Source organism: Nerophis ophidion, linkage group LG05 (genome assembly GCF_033978795.1).
Source record: "Nerophis ophidion isolate RoL-2023_Sa linkage group LG05, RoL_Noph_v1.0, whole genome shotgun sequence".
Classification (NCBI taxonomy): Eukaryota; Metazoa; Chordata; class Actinopteri; order Syngnathiformes; family Syngnathidae; genus Nerophis; species Nerophis ophidion.
Genome location: NC_084615.1, coordinates 44,821,944 through 44,842,856, shown reverse-complemented (window position 1 = coordinate 44,842,856; position 20,913 = coordinate 44,821,944). Strand labels below are relative to the sequence as shown.

General features: G+C 41.8%; 1 protein-coding gene across 3 annotated transcripts in view; it reads right to left on the bottom strand.

Moving 5' to 3' along the window:
* Positions 1–498: 498 nt before the first annotated feature.
* Positions 499–20,913, bottom strand: part of LOC133553162 (bromo adjacent homology domain-containing 1 protein) — a 71,534-nt gene continuing 51,119 nt past the window's right edge. For all 3 annotated transcript variants that reach the window (XM_061901054.1, XM_061901056.1, XM_061901053.1), the window contains 6 exons: positions 12,843–14,474; positions 12,180–12,517; positions 11,848–12,007; positions 11,680–11,759; positions 11,326–11,417; positions 499–815 (listed from right to left, as the gene is read on the bottom strand). In XM_061901054.1, coding sequence (XP_061757038.1) covers positions 626–815; positions 11,326–11,417; positions 11,680–11,759; positions 11,848–12,007; positions 12,180–12,517; positions 12,843–14,454 — 2,472 coding nt within the window. In that variant the 5' untranslated portion in view covers positions 14,455–14,474 and the 3' untranslated portion in view covers positions 499–625. The remainder of the gene's footprint in view (positions 816–11,325; positions 11,418–11,679; positions 11,760–11,847; positions 12,008–12,179; positions 12,518–12,842; positions 14,475–20,913) is intronic.

Genomic DNA, 20,913 nt, shown 5'->3' with positions numbered 1-20,913 from the left:
AGTTCAATTGATACATAAGCAAACTCCCTACTGAAGCCCTTATAAAGTGGGCTAGTAGCTAACAAAAGGTACATTTGGGGCGACTTTGGTCTGTCAAACATGTTTTCTCTTAGATTGTGCAGAGCGTTGTTGAGAAAGCGATAGGAAAGTGAGCGGCACAGAGGATGAGCCGAGAGATCCTCTAGCTCTAAAAAAACAAAAAAAACTGTTTTGTTTGGTTTGATTGCCTGAAAGCATCGAGAGGGAACAAAAGATAAACGGAACACATTCCCACATTTATCCACACTGAAAACACTCGCTCTCCCACACATGCAAGCTTGCCCAAACTGTCCATTAGCTGCTTGGATACAGCCGAGGTCTAGTCTTCCACCCCTGGAAAAACCTCCAGAACCCCCTGAGCCAGTGGCTTACAAACATGGTTGGAGTGCTAAGATGCTTTTGGGGGAAACATGCCAGCGATCAGATCAGGGCACTGACAAATCATATCAGAGAGCGGCGTGAAAGAAGCATTTCATTGTAACATCTTCATAAGTTACAGTAAAGGGCTCTGTGCGTCACTTTCTCTAAAACCTTACGTCAGCTGCAGGGTGACTGGATGAAGATGATGAATAATTCATGGCAAATCCTACTGCAGGTTCTTGAGGATGCGTCCGTAGCGGAAGTCGTACACGTGGCGGCACAAGTACACCAGCTCCGGGTCTACGTCGGCGGGCACACAGCGGTGGGAGGGTGGGGCGGAGTCCGGGCAGGGGGGCACCGTACTGGGGCGGCCGGGCGGGGCGCCTTCAGAACGCTGCTTTATCAAGGCACAATATCTAAAAACACACAACCCTCAGTTATGAGATGTGTACAAAAGTTATATATATAGTGGACATAATGCTCATGAGAGGAAATTTTATATGTAATGCAGAGCAGTGATTCAATTGCAAAATGCTTAAATTTGAAATGTCCTCCTGAGAACCTGCATCCTCTGCAGTGGACATTTTATTATGGTGTATTTTCTTTTGTCAGGGTTACACGTTTAAATACACAAAACACAAATGTCCACTGCAGAGGACACTGGTTCTTATTGTAATTTTGTTAAAAAAAATATTTGACTTATTTATTTTGTACCTTTTGTGTGTTTAAAGAACATTTTTGCATGTTCCTATTATATTTTTATAATACATAATGAGCACTTAATGGGTTTGAAGGACAAAAATGTAACATTTGCAAACTTCTGCAATTTGCTTGGATACAATCGTTTCTCGTTTCATGCGGTTAATTGGTTCCAGACCTGTTCGTTATAAGTGAATTTCAGCAACATATTTAAATAGAATATTTTCATAGTTAAAACATAAAAAAAATGTTTGCGACCTTCTAAATACGTTTTTTTAACATTACTGATATACTTCAAGACATGTTATATAACACTCCTATAATCACTTTTACATTTATTTTACCCAATATAATAGACAAAATAGAAAATAAAACCATGCTGTAATAAATATAAGACATTCTGTTCACACACACACTAAAAGGGGAACTGCACTTAAAAAAAAAAATTGCCTACCATTCACAATTATGCAAGACAATAAGACAGAAGTAATTTTTGTAACTAACTCTAACTCGTAAATGAACGTAAATAAAAGCCTGCTTACAATAAAGTCAAAATTCCCAAAAAAGTGCATTTTCACTTTGCACTTTTTTTTTAAGTTATGTCTATTATTTAGAAACAATCCTTATGTGATGAGACAAGAACACATACGCTTTTCTTTTTTTCCTTTTTTTTTTTTTATGAATTGCAACTCATAAAAAAGCTAGCAAAATTTGGCTAACAACGTAGGTAATTGGATTTGGTCTATTCTGCCTGTAAAGCACTCTAAAAAACCTCCAACATGCTTTAAGTAAATATGAAATGCAGTAATATACACCTTCATAATTGAATGTGATATTTATTTATTTTGCTCATTTTAAGCAAACAGCACAAGCAGCGCATAATTTCACAAACACATCACAACGTTGGCCATTTCCGACACCAACAATTATTAGTAATCATGAAAGACTTCATGGAAACCAACAAAGACTACTTTGGGACAAATGATGATCCAGAACCTTAATTTTTGGTAGGAGAATAACCTTCAAGTTTTTGACGCTGGTTGATAAGCAGATCCAGCGAGTTGCACTATTGTTTAGTGCTGAACAAGAAATACAACTACAAACATAATAAATCAATCACGGACTGTACAATGTCTGCTCTCACTTGGATGTCGACTGATGGGATGTGTATCTTTGTTTGGATCTGTGGTGTCCAAACTACGGCCCACATTCTAACTGCGGCCCACCAGCGTCTTCAGTTTGGCCCGCAAAACGTCATGAGTTAAAATAAGGAATCTTGTCCGCAGGGAGATTGCATTCATTTTAAAAGACTGCCTTTGTTGATTGCAAATTGTGAGTTAAGTCAGGTCAATGTCCTTAAAACATTCTCTACATGAATTAACTGATATGACCCAATGTAAACCACCTTCCCTAGTCATGGTGCAAAAAAAAAGAAAATCCAACCAACACAAAATGTCAATCGACATGGTCACGCATAACACAACCTGCTCACTCAACTTTTTAAATATTATAATAAATGACCATGCACCATAAACATCTAAAATTTCAAGATGGCGGCGCCCGGAAGGGCTGCAACATCGAGGAGCTCCTCCTAAATATGGAACATTTGGCAGAAATACCGGACAATTCTACAAACTTTATGGCTGGCTCACATCATGGTCACTCCGTGATCACGTACGACCGCCAGACACTTCTGGATGTGGACATATCGGGCCGTTTTGGACTGATAGACGCGTACTTGCTAGACCTGCTAACTAGCACGGGAATACGTCGACGGCTACATCCAGCGGCCTGTGAAGCAGGGGAGTATAGTAGCAGCGGGGGCCGTCTACGGAGCAGACGCCAGCAGTGTGATCGGAAACGCGGATGCCGCGCGGGGCTAAAAACAAAGCAGAAGGCTAATCCCCACAGAACACCACTTCCCTCCATCCTGAAGCCGGATTTAAATGGAAGATGCGAGACTACTGGTCTGGGTAAGGAGTCAGTTAGAGTAGAACAAGTTTTTTCTGCTTTGATTGTTTCAGAGTTGGACATGTGTTTTACTGAGGTGGTTAACTATGATGCGTGCAGTTTATCAAAGCAACAAACAAACAATCAGAAAATTCCCGTCGTATCAATTCCTAGATATGGTCGTAATTATACTAAATGCACTGGGCATAATAAACACAACATTATTAATATTGCTACTACGGATAATTTGATCAAAAATTCCCTAAAACAGCCCACTACCTATAAAATAGGTTCTTTAAACATAAGATCATTGTCTCCCAAAACATTGTTAGTTAATGATATCATCAGAGACAACAATCTTAACGTCATCGGTCTCAGCGAAACCTGGCTTAAACCAAACGACTTTTTGCGCTAAACGAGGCATGTCCTCCTAACTTTACACATGCGCATATTGCCCGTCCTCTGAAAAGGGGTGGGGGGGTCGCACTAATATACAACGAAAACTTTAACCTTAGTCCTAACATAAATAATAAATGTAAATCGTTTGAGGTGCTCACTATGAGGTCTGTCACACCGCTGCCTCTACACCTGGCTGTTATCTACCGCCCCCCAGGGCTCTATTTGGACTTTATCAATGAATTCTCAGAGTTCGTTGCTGATCTAGTGACACACGCCGATAATATAATCATAATGGGGGACTTTAATATCCATATGAATACCCCATCGGACCCACCGTGCGTAGCGCTCCAGACTATAATTGATAGCTGTGGTCTCACACAAATAATAAATGAACCCACGCATCGCAACGGTAATACGATAGACCTAGTGCTTGTCAGGGGTATCACCGTTTCCAAAGTTACGATACTCCGGTATACTAAAGTATTGTCCGATCATTACCTTATAAAATTTGAGGTTTAAACGCATGTTCGGCAAACTAATAATAATAATAACTGCTATAGCAGCCGCAACATTAATACGGCCACAACGACAACTCTTGCTGACCTACTGCCCTCGATAATGGCACCATTCCCAAAATATGTGGGCTCTATTGATAACCTCACTAACAACTTTAACCACGCCCTGCGCGAAACCATTGATAACATAGCACCGCTAAAGTTAAAAAAGGCTCCAAAAAAGCGTACCCCGTGGTTTACAGAAGAAACTAAAGCTCAGAAATTATTATGTAGAAAGCTGGAACGCAAATGGCGCACGACTAAACTTGAGGTGCACCATCAAGCATGGAGTGATGGTTTAATAACTTATAAACACATGCTTACCTTAGCTAAAGCTAAATATTACTCAAATCTCATCCACCGTAATAAAAACGATCCTAAATTTTTGTTTAGTACGGTAGCATCGCTAACCCAACAAGGGACTCCTTCCAGTAGCTCCACCCACTCAGCTGATGACTTTATGCAATTCTTTAGTAAGAAAATTGAAGTCATTAGAAAGGAGATTAAAGACAATGCGTCCCAGCTACAACTGGGTTCTATTAACACTGACACGATTGTTTATACGGCGGATACTGCCCTCCAAAATAGTGTCTCTTGTTTTGAGGAAATAACATTAGAGGAATTGTTACAACGTGTAAATGGAATAAAACAAACATGTTTACTTGACCCACTTCCTGGGAAACTGATCAAGGAGCTCTTTGTATTATTAGGTCCATCAGTGCTAAATATTATAAACTTATCACTTTCCTCGGGCACTGTTCCCCTAGCATTCAAAAAAGCGGTTATTCATCCTCTTCTTAAAAGACCTAACCTCGATCCTGACCTCATGGTAAACTACAGACCGGTGTCTCACCTTCCCTTTATTTCAAAAATCCTCGAAAAAATTGTTGCGGAGCAGTTAAATGAACACTTAGCGTCTAACAATCTATGTGAAACCTTTCAATCCGGTTTCAGGGCAAATCACTCCACGGAGACAGCCCTCGCAAAAATGACTAATGATCTATTGCTAACGATGGATTCTGATGCGTCATCTATGTTGCTGCTCCTCGATCTTAGCGCTGCTTTCAATACCGTCGATCATAATATTTTATTAGAACATATCAAAACACGAATTGGTATGTCAGACTTAGCCCTGTCTTGGTTTAACTCTTATCTTACTGATAGGATGCAGTGCGTCTCCCATAAAAATGTGACCTCGGACTACGTTAAGGTAACGTGTGGAGTTCCCCAGGGTTGGGTCCTTGGCCCTGCACTCTTCAGCATCTACATGCTGCCGCTAGGTGACATCATACGCAAATACGGTGTTAGCTTTCACTGTTATGCTAATGACACCCAACTCTACATGCCCCTCAAGCTGACCAACACGCCGGATTGTAGTCAGCTGGAGGCGTGTCTTAATGAAATTAAACAATGGATGTCTGCTAACTTTTTGCAACTCAACGCCAAAAAAACGGAAATGCTGATTATCGGTCCTGCTAGACACCGACCTCTATTTAATAATACAACTCTAACATTTGACAACCAAACAATTAAACAAGGCGACACGGTAAAGAATCTGGGTGTTATCTTCGACCCAACTCTCTCCTTTGAGTCACACATTAAAAGCGTTACTAAAACGGCCTTCTTTCATCTCCGTAATATCGCTAAAATTCGCTCCATTCTGTCCACTAAAGACGCTGAGATCATTATCCATGCGTTTGTTACGTCTCGTCTCGATTACTGTAACGTACTATTTTCGGTTCTCCCCATGTCTAGCATTAAAAGATTACTGTTGGTACAAAATGCGGCTGCTAGACTTTTGACAAGAACAAGAAAGTTTGATCACATTACGCCTGTACTGGCTCACCTGCACTGGCTTCCTGTGCACTTAAGATGTGACTTTAAGGTTTTACTACTTACGTATAAAATACTACACGGCCTAGCTCCATCCTATCTTGCCGATTGTATTGTACCATATGTCCCGGCAAGAAATCTGCGTTCAAAGGACTCCGGCTTATTAGTGATTCCCAAAGCCCAAAAAAAGTCTGTGGGCTATAGAGCTTTTTCATTTCGGGCTCCAGTACTCTGGAATGCCCTCCCGGCAACAGTTCGAGATGCCACCTCAGTAGAAGCATTTAAGTCTCACCTTAAAACTCATTTGTATACTCTAGCCTTTAAATAGACTCCCTTTTTAGACCAGTTGATCTGCCGTTTCTTTTCTTTTTCTCCTATGTCCCACTCTCCCTTGTGGAGGGGGTCCGGTCCGATCCGGTGGCCATGTACTGCTCGACTGTGTATCGGCTGGGGACATCTCTGCGCTGCTGATCCGCCTCCGCTTGGGATGTTTTCCTGCTGGCTCCGCTGTGAACAGGACTCTCGCTGCTGTGTTGGATCCGCTTTGGACTGGACTCTCGCGACTGTGTTGGATCCATTATGGATTGAACTTTCACAGTATCATGTTAGACCCGCTTGACATCCATTGCTTTCGTCCTCTCCAAGGTTCTCATAATCATCATTGTCACCGACGTCCCACTGGGTGTGAGTTTTCCTTGCCCTTATGTGGGCCTACCGAGGATGTCGTAGTGGTTTGTGCAGCCCTTTGAGACACTAGTGATTTAGGGCTATATAAGTAAACATTGATTGATTGATTGATTGATTGATTGATAAAATTACACCCATTTAAATTCATTACAAAGCAAAATGTGAAAATGCAAAACACTCACCACATCTTTTCATGTTTGGCACATTTTAACTACTTGATATTTCTGATTGATTACAAAACTGTAAGGAGGAAGTAAACAAGCTAGGAGTGGAACTTTCACATACTCTTAATATCCAATGTTATTAATTTTTCACATATATATACATAATATATATATATATATATATATATATATATATATATATATATTAGGGCTGGGCAACGATTAAACATTTTAATTGAAGTTAATCGCACTATTTCTCCGATTAATCGCAATTAACTGCATTGGATACGCAAAGCCCAATAATGAATTCAAAAGTAGTGTGTAGTGCACCTTTATTGGAATATTCTCCCACATGAACAAAAGCCCCAAAACATTTGTTGTGCAAACACAATTTAAATCAGTCCTTGTTAAACAGTAGCAGTTAAATAGCATATTTTATGAAAATCAACTCAAAATATGTAAATACAAACATTTGAGCTTATTGCCACTGCCAGGGTATTTAAGTTATCCTGTTTGTTATGGAAAATAAATATAATCTACATACAAATCTCTGAGCCACAATCATAACATCTGAACAGGCAATTTCTGAGGTAACAGCAGAAATATTTTTTTTTATCAGGGATCTTATGTTTAAAAAACCTATATTACAGGTAGTGGGCTGTTTTAGGGAATTTTTGATCAAATTATCTGTAGTAGCAATATTAATAATGTTGTGTTTATTCTGCGTAGTGCACTTAAAATAATTATGACCATATCTAGAAATTGATATGATGGGAATTTTCCGATTGTTTGCTTGGTGCTTTAATAAACTGAACGCATCATATACCTGGTACTATATTGTGATGTTATGAGCCAGGGAAAAAAAGAACTACCCTACCCAGCATGCAACAGGAGTGACGAGCATGTGCGGTAGCCCAGTATAGGTTGTTTGTCGCCATGACGGCATCTTGTATGTTGTGATATGCACGCTCTGAAAGCAAACGTTAAGAACTCAGCCAACACGCCTCGTCTGCATTATTCATAAATAGACAGATAACACATATACTCCGCTGCTTCACAGGCCGCTGGATGTAGCCGGCAAAGTATTCCCATGCTAGCTAGCCGGTCTAGCAAGCACGCGTCATTCAGTCCAAAACGGCCCGATCTATCCACATTCAGAATTGTCTGGCGGTCGTAAGTGATCCCGGAGTGACCACGCTGTAAGCCAGCCATGAAATTTGCAGAATTGCCCGGTATTTTTGCCAAATGTTCCATCTTTACCAAGAGCTCCTCCACGCCGAAGCCCGTCCGGGCGTCGCCATCTTGTCAAGAAAAGGCGTTAACAAAATAAAAGCATGTAAACAACATACGCAAATGTGCGATAAAATAATTGTCGGCGTTAATAGAGTGATGAATTAACTCGTAATTAACGCATTAATTTGCCCACCCCTATATATATATATATATATATATATATATATATAATTTTTAAATGTATTTATTTTTTCTCTCTGACACTCATTGAGGGCAGACGCTAACCTTTTCTCTTCCTTATCTCTCCTGCTTCTTTGTCCTGTTGTGACTTTATTGTTGCCTCTTTTTACACTGCTTTCCAAATCTAAACAATGAAATTAATTAACTGGCCTACCAACAAAATTGACAAGATCTTGGGTTTGGGGAAACCTGCCTGTCTTGACGGAGCGGTTGTTGCTGGATACAAGACAGATTCTTGGTAGAACAAGGAATGCCAAGTGCCTGGCGACCCTTTGAGTAGAGGACGTTGAATCCCTATTCGGAATTATGACAACAGGACATCTGCTGATTGGAGTAAGCGTTGCTGTGGTTTGTCTACAATTCAGAAGAGGCTGGCAGCCTTCAAAGTACCCTAAAGCTGCCACAAATGATTGGAAGATGCGATCTCTGGACACTTGTGATTTGGATAACACCGGCCCGTCTGCCCTGCAGGATGAATTTGAGGACCAGTAATAGACAATTAAGAGTTTTAATTATTAATTTGATTTTTGTTTGCAAACAAATCATTCTAATTTGGATTGTTTCCCTGGCTTTGAGACTCTCCTGGAGGACAGTGCAGCAAAGACACAACAAACTACCTTCTTGTCTCTCATGGACATACAACTGTTGTTGTTGACTGTGGACTGACTGGTGGCTGCAACAACACCAAGGTCGCGGAACAGTGACACGCCGCAGGGTTAGAGACACGCCACAGGGTTAGACACACACACATGCATCCACAAAAAATATACGCCACACACACATGTACCACACCCCATCCCACGCCTTTGACCCTTGAATCCCTTTGGGGTGATGGAGGGCTGGGCAGCGCTTGAATTGCAGCAGCCTGCCTCTGTAGCCCCCACTCCCTCCCCTCTGTTGCAAGTCTTGAGTTGTTTTTTGTAATATGTATATGTGCTTTGCTATTGAGTTTTTTTCCCACTCCTGACTGGGCTCCCTTAAAAGCCCAGTCTAGAGTGTATTATTTTATTGGCGTCTACCTTTTTCCCATCTTCTAGGGGGCACCTTGTGGCGACCCATTAGCGTACTTGTTTTGTAACCCTGTACATTATTTGTTTGTCCAATCTTGAAATGGTTTGTGCTGAAAACAACATTTTAATTGTACTTGTGCAATGACAAAAAAGATCCATTATATATTAAGCAAATTTTAATATTGAGGTTTTTTTGCATAATTTAATGCTTTTACTCTGTAGCACTTTGAGACTTGTTATTCAAATGTAAATTGCAACACCAATAAAATCTATTATTATTAATATTATTATTATTAAACCCGTGTTTGTTGCAGTAAATTGGTTTCAAGCCTGACCATGGTAAATCACGTTACCCTAAGTGGGAAATATTATTCATGAATAAAATATTTTTATTGCGACAAAAAATTGTTTACAACCTTCCAAATATGTTATACGTTGTTAGAGCCCTTTAAACATGAAATAACTCCCACATAGTCACCTTTACAGTCCTTTAATCTAATATAGTAATGCTGCTTGAGGCTGAGCCAATCAATGGCACCAATACTGAACAGCGCGCTATAATTGGTTTGGTCTCATCTTGTCCCGAGTGTGTGAATGCGATTGTGAATGCTTGTCTGATTATCTGTGTTGGCTCTGCGATGAGGTGGCGCCTTGTCAACACGAGTGCAGCTGAGATAGCCTACAGCCCCCCACAACCCAGACAGGGACAAGCGGTAGAAAATGCATTTATGGCTGTAGTAATAATATTTTTAGTATTTTTATTATGCACTTTCCCTAACAAATAAATAACTGAGTTTTATGCACCAATACATACAGTGCATCTGAAAAGTATTCACAGCGCTTCACTTTATCCACATTTTTTTATGTTAAAGCATTATTCAGAAATGGAATAGTATTTTTATTTTTTTTGTCCTCAAAATCCTACAGAAAATACCCCATAATGACAATGTGAAAATGTTTTTTTTTTTAATTTGGAAAATTTAATAAATCTAAAAAAAATACAATTATATGCCACAGCCAATACTTTGTTGAGGCACCTTTGGAAGCAACTACAGCCTCAAGTCTTTTGGAATACGATGCCACAAGCTTGGCACATGTATCTTTGGGCAGTTTCACCTATTACTCTTTGCAGCACCTCTCAAGGTCCTTCAGGTTGGATGGAAAGTGTTGGTTTTCATCCGGGATGTCTCTGTACATTGCTGCATTCATCTTTCCCTCTATCCCAACTAATTTCCCAGTTCCTGCTGCTGAAAAACATCCCCACAGCAGGATGCTGACACCACCATGCTTCACTTTAGGAATGGTAATGGCCTGGTGATGAGTGGTGCCTGGTTTCCTTTAAACATGACGTCCGTCATTCATGCCAAATAGTTCTATATTTGTCCTTCTCATGGTCTGAGAGTCTTTCAGGTGCATTCTGGCAAACTTTTACAAAGAAATGGCTTCCGTCTGGACACTATACCTTACAAGTCGGATTGGTGGATTGCTGCAGAAATGTTTGTCCTGCTGGAAGGTTCTCTTCTCTCCACAGACGAATGCTATAAGTCTCACAGTGACCATTGAGTTCTTGGTCACCTCCCTGATAGGACTAAGATGAATGTAGCAATGTACTTTGACATTTTGAATGAAAACCAAGTCTTCCCATCCAACCTGATGGATCTTGAGAGGTGCTGCCAAGAAGAATAGGTGAAACTCCCCAAATATAGGTGTGCCAAGCTTGTGGCATCCTATTCAAAAAGACTTGAGGCTGTAATTGCTGACAATGGTGCATCAACAAAGTATTGAGCAAAAACTGAATGCTTATGTACACATTACTTTTTTATTTTTAGTAAATTTACAAATTAAAAAATACAAACATTCACATTGTTATTGCGGTGTATTGAATTTTGAGGAAAAAAATGAATTGATTCTATTTTGGAATAAGGCTTTAAAAAAAAATTGTGGAACAAGTAAAGCGTTGCATATACTTTCTGGATGCACTGTAGTTTTGGAGAAAAATATCCCTACACTTTGGCGAAGTGAAAAGAACATGTGACAGTGACTTTCCTTACAATTATCCAAAATGTATTACCAGGGTAGATAATTAAGTAATCAAGAAATTATATTTCCTGAGGCATGTCTACTAATACTTGAATACATTTGTCAAGTGTCACTCACCGACAATACTGGGCTAGGGGCAGGACGTAGCATCTGTCTTCTATGCAGGCCACGCTGTTCTCGTCCTGATGTCGAGAGGCAAAGATCTCGTTCTAAAAACAACAAAGACCTCGTAAAATTTTAGGACAAGAAAGCAGAGAGCACTACTTGTGCCCATGAGAGGAGAGCAGCCATCTTGTTGTGTTTGTGTGACGGATAACATCAGTGCAGTTGTCTGCAGGCAACCAGATAATAATAACGTGCTTGGCAGGAGAAGACCATCACAGACGCATATTATAGCTTTAGAACGGAGAGCTGTTTGTGGCATCGCTGATGTTGTGGGTGTAGATTTGTTGTAGTAATAAATAATCTCACCTCACAGTGCATGCTGGGATCTCGGCCTCCCTGGGTGTGCTCAGGTCGGTAGTACCAGAAAAGACTCATCATCAGCTCCCCTGAAGCGGCGCATAAACATCCGAATGAGTGCCACCAGCCTTGACCCTGCATCCATCAATCATGCTGTGTTGTCCTCATGTACTGTACCTGTTTTGGGATCCTCCCACAGCGCTGATATCTTGGCCACATACGGCAGGGATTTCTTCCTTGGGCCCGATCGCAGCAGCACCGTGTCTCTAACGTGTATCACTTCGCCATCCCTCTCGACTCCTTCGTAGCACAGCCGGAGCGCTGTCTCATCTTCCCCCTGAAACACAAATAGAGTCCTCCTTATACACAGCCAAAAGAAAACCGTCACACAATTATCTGTGCTCGCCCCAGGAGATGATTTTTTTTTTTCTGGAAAGCAGCCTTGAGAATAAATCTACCCTCAGAGAGATGACCCCGCCGCTCTGTAATCTCTCATCTTCAGCACTCACCACGATGAAAATGTCCTTCTCTGCAGGGATTCCAACAGACCGCCAGCCGTTGGTGGTACGTCTGCGGACCACTTTCTTTTGTTTGCAAGGGCTCGGTGGAGACGTGGGCCGTTGCTGGAGTGTAGGGGGGACACTGTCTGAGGAGGCCTTCGTGCCTTGCGGGCGGTCTGTGGCTGCTTTTAGCCTGCCCCGGGGTTGCTGCTCCTGGCCCATCAGCGGAGTCAGCAGGTGAGGATTTGTCTGGGTGGAAGTGGGTACGCTGGATAAAGGGCAGCTGGAGATAGGCGGGGAGACCAGAAGAGAGGGACTGTGGTCACCCTGAGAGGAGGAGAAAGTCTCTGGAAAGAAGAAAGCGACAATGTCACACCTGAAAGAAGTAACTTTTGGGACTAGCAGCCGACAATCCGAAGAACGCCTTAAGAAAATGGCTCTAGTAACTAAAAGGTTGTGGGTGGTTTGTCATTGTTATTGTTATGATAGGCTTCTGTGTAAAGTCTTAATAGGCACGATCGGAATCTGAGCCCTGAGCTATAGTAGATACAATTTGGGAGATCATACGATACAATACCTCTTAAGAGATGTTCACGCTTGCAACAAATTAGCGTAACAATTAGGTAAGTGGCCCCCAGGGAAGAATTTTCCAGAATGTTATTTTTCACAAACCTGTTTTGATGCCATGCGAGCATCCAGTGCATCCTGCGCTGAACGAGCATCCCCTGCTGTTGACGGGGGAAACGGCCCTGCAGGCGTAGCCGCCAATCCCGCAGGCTTCGCCGTAACAAGGCGAGCCCACTGAGTTGCAGTATGCCGGGTGGGACACTGGTGAGGCGTGTGTCACTTGAGGACCCGGTGGCTTGGAGCCAATCGTCCGATTAGGGCACAAGCCAGGTGGGACAAAGCTCAGAGGCCTGGAGGTGAGCGGTGGCAGCGGAGATGTTCCAGTTTGCGGCAGGTGCGGGGCGATGTGGACGTAGTAGCAGAGGCAGGGGTGGTGGCTGAGGGTCAGAGCCGGGTGAGAGTGGGTAAGTGACGAAGAGGTGACAAGGCACTCACGCTTCACTGGGGTCACAGCCTTGCTGATGGACTGATCACCTGACTCTGCAAAGGGCTGCTGGCTCAAGAAGAAGGCCAAGCGGTGGCAGTACTCCACGGAGCCCTCAGGGGGGCAGCAGTAGCAGGGGTTCAGTTCTGTTTCCAGCTGCTCTTCCTTCACATTCTTCAGTGTGTAGCCTAACATGCTGCGTGACTGGTAGCCCGGTTTGGCGACACTACTAGATTCCCACTCCACCTTGGGCTCAAAGTCGGCCTTCTTGCAAGCTGAGCAGCTACAGTGCATGGGGGACATCTTCACCAGACCCCCTTTTAGTTTCTGTGAGTGCCCTTTGTGTTTCACTCTAGAAGTCTGTTTCTGGATGACAGCAAGGTTCTTGCCATCAGACGTGAGGGTAGTGCTGGGTGCGGCCTTAACTCGATGCTTCGTCACAGCAGACAAGCTAGTCAATTTCAGCAGGGCGGCAGCATTGAGACCAGCTAGTCGTCTCGGTGTTGGCGTATCCAGAATCTCCAAACTCAACCCCTGACTCTTGTGTCCTCTGGAGGTTTTTTTCTTGACTTTCTTGGATATTGAACACAAGGATGTTTTAGAGACCTTTCGTTGCAAGGTCTTAAGAGCTGCTGTGGTGGCGGTCCTGGACTCTGGAGGCTCATCTGTGGAAAGCGCTCCATTTGTGGGCTCTTCCTGTCTTTTAGCCTGTTTGGCTGGCGGTTGGAGGTCAGTGGCTCTTTCCAGGAGCAGGCTGTTCACTGCCTCGGCATTGAGGGAGGCGAGGCGGCGCTTGCGTGGTTGCAAGACGTGTACTAAGTCACTCAGCTTTGATTTTACTTTTGACGTCGATTTGGTCTCCGTACTTGCACCGATCCCGCTCTTCCTCGCCTTGTCCTTGTCGGATACTGCAGCTTTCTTTCCTCTGCGGATGCTTTCCTCCAACCTTGTGAGGAGAACGTGGCAGCTGAGCCCGTCCCCAACCTTCCCTCGAAGAGGATACAACTTCCTGTCCCGTTTCTTCTCGCAGCCTGGTTTTTGGGTTTGATTGGACCTTTCCGCATCTTTTTTGTCCTTCTTCACCTTCCTTCGATAAACGACCTCACTTATCTTCTTTGTTCGGCCGAAGCGGAGTGAGCGCTCCAGCTGGTCGACACTCATAGCGCCACCATGCGGCCACGGAGGGCTGCGGTCCCGGCGTTGAATGGAACCTTTCTGCTTGATGTGGGTCATCACATGCTTTATGACTGGGCCTGAAGGTGAGAAGCAGACGGAAAGTAAAGAGAAAATAAAAAATACAATTTCTGTAGAATGCTGAGATGCCAAAGACAAGCTGAAATACTAACATTTAGCACATTAGCCAGATAGTGCCAAGTACCTGCCAAATGAGCAAAAACAAATTGGGAAATATATTTTGGGGGAGAATTGAAGCTTGTGTGTAAATATTGGACTGAACATTTTGAAAGTGGGATGAATAAGATAAAAGGGAAAAAAGCGCAGAATAATAACTACAAAATGTGAATGCTGAAAAGCCGAACTGAAATACTAACAGTTAGCAAGCTGGTTAGATGGTCAAGATATCAAGTAACGTAAATACGACTGTTAGACGCTTACCTGCAAAATGAGTTAAAAAAGCTTGCATGTTAATGTTAGCATGCTAACAGTTACCATGTTAACACTTACATGCGCCAAGTACAAAAATATATGACTCTAAAGTGTATACCTATAAAATTAGCTAACAAAGTTAGCACACTAATATTGGCATACTGTAAATAACTGTGACTCTCAGGTGTATACCTGTAAAATATATGTTTTTAAAGTTAACATTAACATGTTAGTTGCTTGCTTGCATGCTAAAAGGAGCAAGAAACATTTTGAATTTGGAATTGTTCAAGAAATGAGGAAGTAGTAACATTTTTAATAGAGAACAACTGATCTGTGAATTATATTTTATATAGCGCTTTTCTCGAGTGACTCAAAGCGCTTTACATAGTGAAACCCAATATCTAAGTTACATTTAAACCAGTGTGGGTGGCACACTGGTTTAAAATATAATTCACTTAATTCACAGAACAAGTGATCTGGAAAACCGGGAATTTTTTGGACGTTAAAAATAGATGGCCTCGATTTCCTCATTAAGGTAAATATTTTGATGGTAGAAGTATAGTTAAACAATGTGGCCGAAGTAATTGAAAAAAAGTTTGGGAAGAGTATTGAAAAGTAAGAATTCCAGAAATTTTTGTAAGTTGGAAAAGTGTTGATTTGAATCTTGTTGGTTATGTTAATGTTTTAAATTGGTAGGGAAATTTGGAAGTGTAAAACAAAATGCCCATTCATTTTAAATAGGAAAATAATCTCGGAAAATGGGGAATTCCTTGGTAATGTGGGATGTTAGAGAAAAAAAAAATGTTAGCACTGTGTGTCATAAATGAGCTGAACATTTTAAAAATGGAATGGTTTTAATTTGATGAAAAATGTGTCCGAGTAATAATTTGAATACTGAATGAGGAACAACTGCACTACTTTGAGCAGTTGTTGGCCACCCTGAAGACTACAGTGGATCCAGACTTGGTCAAAATATCGAGATATATATTGTGCATCGCGATATAGCCTACAAATAGCAAGGATATTGAAAAAAGGCCATATCGCCAAACCCTACTTTGAAGGCAAATGTGTAGTGCGCTCTGAGCTCAAATTGAGCCAGAGGCCTTCTTGCTTTTGATTGATTGAAACTTTTATAAGTAGATTGCACAGCGCAGTACATTTTCCGTACAATTGACCACTTAATGTTAACATCCGATAAGTTTTTCAACTTGTTTAAGTCGGGGTCCACATAAATCAATTCATGCTAAGATGAAAAAATAGTTCAATCTAAGTTACTTCATGGCTTTTAATGAAAAGGTTCCTATCCAACCACAAAATGCTAGAATATGCTAGCACCAGGCCAAACAGGCCCGATGAGCGTTGACAGTCGGGCAAGCGCTGACAGCCATTCGGGGCGTCGAGTAGGGACTATTAAGATTATCTAACAGCTTTTTTCTACCCTGACTGGAAAGCACACACACTGAGAGCGCCAAGGCTGCAATAGTACATTACAAGCAGATCCAAAGAGATGCGCAAACACAACACGGAGGTGTGTGCGAATCAAGCCTCTCATTCACATTCATTTGAAAAAAAAAAACAACAACAAATAAAACATCTGACTTATCAATTAGATTTTAATAACAAGCAGTGTTCACACGCTTCATTCTTGATTTACCATGACTTGATTAATGTGGACCCCGACTTAAACAAGTTGAAAAACTTATTTGGGTGTTACCATTTAGTGGTCAATTGTACGGAATATGTACTGTACTGTGCAATCTACTAATAAAAGTTTCAATAAATCAAACTACACCGCATGAACACTAAAGCTTGCTTAAGCCTCAAAAAGGAGTATGTCAAATATCAATAAGTCAACAGACCGTAGTCATCATCACCTTTGTTTGTGTCAAAAAACTCAACAAAATGTGAGTTGTGGTAAAAAAATATATATAAGATTGAGTGCTTTAATCACAGAGAATGACTCATCCTGAAATATTAACTCACACTGCTGTTCTACAAGTACACACAAACACACACACACACACACACACACACACACACACACACAAACACACACTATAAGCTTGAGTTTTGGGACAAAGCTCTTCATCAATCAAACATGATAGGAGGTTAAACTGGTCTCAACTTACAAGACCTTAAAAACATTTTCAATGTGGCTCATGAAAGCCTACATGTTACGTTTTGAACGCATAGTGATGCGCAAGGTGTCACCCCAAGATGCAAATGGACCAGGACAGGCAGGAATTGCAGGTAGGAGCTTGTTTTATTACAAAAAGTAAAAACATTGGTACAAAAACTGACAAAATAAAGTGCGTGCCAACGCACGGGAAGCTAATGCTAAACTTAACATGCAGTCTAAAAAGTCCAAGAAGCGCGTGCCGAGCGCACGCGAAGCTAAGGCGAAACTTAGCAAAGGTACAAGAGATTTAGGAAATACTAACGTGACAGTTGCTTACCGCAAACAAACCATCCAGAATGAACTAAGGTAGCAGGCAGTTTTAAATACTTGCGAAAACAATTACCAACAGGTGTGCGTAGAAACAAGAGCAGGTGGGACAAATCAGAAACCATGGAGACAAGATAAACAAGAATGTGCACACACCGGAAGAGTTCAAACAATCAAAAAACCAAAAAGGACTCAAAAACAGACTAAGGATGTGATCCGGGAAGCGGATCAAACATGACCCCCTCCTTAAGGGACAGATCCCAGATGGGCCCCCCCCCCCCCCCCAAAAAAAACTAACCTTCTGGCTAATTTTGGCATTTTTAACCATGTTTAGTCATGTGTTTTTTATGAAATTGCATTGTCCCCTTTGAAATAAACTAATCTAATCTAATCTAATCTAATCTAATCTAATTTTGGACAACTGGATGCGTCTAACTTTGTGGAAGCAGGCAGTGGTCTTCAACAGGGCTCTGCAGAGGTACTGCAGGTGGTTATCAAACTTTTTTGTAATAAATCATTGTATATATTTATATTTTTCACAAATTTCCATGTCTTGAGATCTATATTCATATTAATCCAACACACTGTAGTGAGGAGATTATTGGGCCACGGCACCAGGACGAGTAGCAGCGCACGTGGCAGAAGGAGACCGCATCCTACGTGCGCCACACTGGACTGTGTGCTCTAGAGATGCGCGGTTTGCGGTCTCATCCGCGGATAAACCGCGGGTCGGGCGGTTGACATGACGCAAAAATTTATTTTAATTAGATTCAGGCGGGTGGCGGTTGATCCATCCGGAAATTCTTGGTATGCATGGATGATCGATATCCATCCATCCATCCATTTTCTACCGCTTATTCCCTTTCGGGGTTGCGGGGGACGCTGGCGCCTATCCTTTGCCATTCAAAGTGCCATTAAAGAACCGTGTCATAAAGCGATGCGCTATTATCCTCCTAAATAACTGCCGGCAGTTACCCAGATAATAAGTATTAGGGCGTGCTATGAAGCCATTGGCTTTGTCGCCTACTACAACATGTACAATCTGCTTGTAAGTCCAGCATCATGTTGTGTGTGGCTTTGGCGGCAACACGCACACGACTGCAAAGCATACTGGGTGACACAGAGTACACTAATGGTTGTGATATAAACAATTTTAACACTCTTAGTAATATGCGCCACGCTGTGAAGCCACACCAATTAAGAACGACAAACAAATTTCGGGAGAACATCCTCACAGTAACACAACATAAACGCAACACAACAAATACCCATAATCCTTTGTATTAATTACACTTCCTGACTATTTTATACACCCCGCTAGCAGCAAACCCCGCCACCCCCGCCACCCCCGCCGCCCCTGTGTCGGTAAGGTGGGCGGGGTTGGGGCGCGGGGGTGTAAAATATATTCAGGAATTGTCATGAATACAAAGGATTATGGGTATTTGTTGTGTTGCGTTTACGTTGTGTTACTGTGAGGATGTTCTCCCGAAATCTGTTTGTCAATCTTGTTGGGTGTGGCTTCACAGCGTGGCGCATATTAGTAAGTGTTAAAGTTGTTTATATCACAACCATCAGTGTACTCTGTATCACCTAGTATGCCTTTCAATCTTGAACGTGTAATTGCGGAAGCTGTACACAACATGTTGACGGACCAACAATCGGTCCGCACATGTTGTTGAAGGTGTCAAAGGCTATGGGTTCACAGCACGCCCATATTCTTGTCATCAGGATGAACCCCGTTGGATAGTCGCTGGGACGTTAGCGGCTCCAATTGTCTTCATTACTCTGTGAAACAGGTTTAAATAGCTCTGTGAGTGATAAAGGTGGACAACCTCTGATGTATTTCAGCGGGTGGATGGCGGGCGGGTACGATCCTGATAAAATGTTGGTTCGGGTGGACGGCGGGTGGATGACGACCTTGGTGAAGCGGATGCGGATGATATAATTGCCTATCCGCGCATCTCTAGTGTGCTCAGTGCTTCCAGTTGGCTCACACACTTGTACAAATACTTTGAGGAGATAACAGTCAGTGAAGTGAATTATAATGTTATTTTTTGGACTAATTTTACTGACTTCATTATGATCATCATAAAGGTCAGAGGATAAAACAGCCATTAGTATCAGATGTGAATGTGTTTGCTATTTGTTGACTATTGCAATCGACCCTCCTTAAAACTAAAGAGAATTGATGTTCATGAAAGTTAGAGTGGTCATTGATTCTGTGCTGTTGCAAGGTATGGTAGAACAAAAGGAGGTTATTTTTCCTGGCGAGTCTGGCCAATGCTTTAAGAAGGTAAATACACCTAAACAGGAGTTAATAAAAGTGGACACAATGACAAATCAGGGATAAAGTTAACTAACTAAGGGTCCCTCTTATTGTATTATATCTATATTTCCTATATGTACATTTATGTTAATATTTTGTACAATGCACACAGTGCTTTTATTGTGAATCTTGTGGAGTTGGCTTTGCTGTGTTTGACAAATGTACTGTGAGATGCAGGAATGTGCGGTCTGGGTACACAAGTGATGAAAAATAAAGAACGGATAATGAAACCATGAAATAAATATCAATATTTGTACATTAAACCATGTTATAGATGTATTTTCTCTATGATTACAATCGTTTTTTTAACACGTATTTGAGTAAAAATAAAAACCTAACATTAGGCTTCTGGGTATTGTGCTGCTTCCCTTTCGGAAGAGGCTGAGGACGTGGCTTACTGGCTGGTCTTATTGTCGCCAAAATAATGTTTGCAAATACATTTTTACACCATGAATTTGTAGCTTGTACACTGTAGAATCTACAGCCGGTTTAATGTGTTTAATGACATCACTCCTTTTCATAAATGGACTCTTAATAGAGACAAGAGGCACTGTAGGGCAGTGATATTCAACTGAAGTATTTCGACGGCCACATTTCCAGAAAGCTACGGCCTGGGGGACGGACATATCCCTTTACTACTAGTCTTATTTTGTATATTACGGAGTACCAGCGTCCTCTACAGTAGACATTTGATTTTGGTCTATTTATTTTGTCAGAAAAAAAGGGACAAGCGGTAGGAAAGGTATGAATGAATGGATGGATAGACGAACCTCTCAATGAAAGTTTGAAACAATTTGCACATAATAAAACATGGCAAAAATTGAATAGCAATAAGAGAAGCCCTGTTCTGAAAAGAGGTTGTGTCTAGAAGATAGTTCAATCATGCCCAGAGTCAATGTTAGTAGATTGTGTAGAAGTTACGGTCAGCAAATCGACAATTTTTGCTATCTGACCTCGCACAAGATACTGTTGTCATTGGCACTACAAGATACTGTTGTCATTGGTACTCCAGCCATCCTGGTGAACCCTCACTTCCCATACTTTTCTTCTTTCTGGGTTGCAGGAAAAGCTATGCAAATGCTTTGCACAGTTTTTGGGAGTGGGGCAGCCCCAAGCTGCACAGCAGGGCATGTTTACACAGCAGATAACTCTTCAATTAAAAGATAAATCGAATAAGGAAGTGCAGTGCACACCATCACAAATAGCTCCAGCTCAAAGTTGGTACCCAACATGGTGCCCTGTAGTCACATAAGGGCTTTTGACCAATCATTTAGGAGATGGTCTTTGCAACCAAGTTGTCCATACTATCTCTATA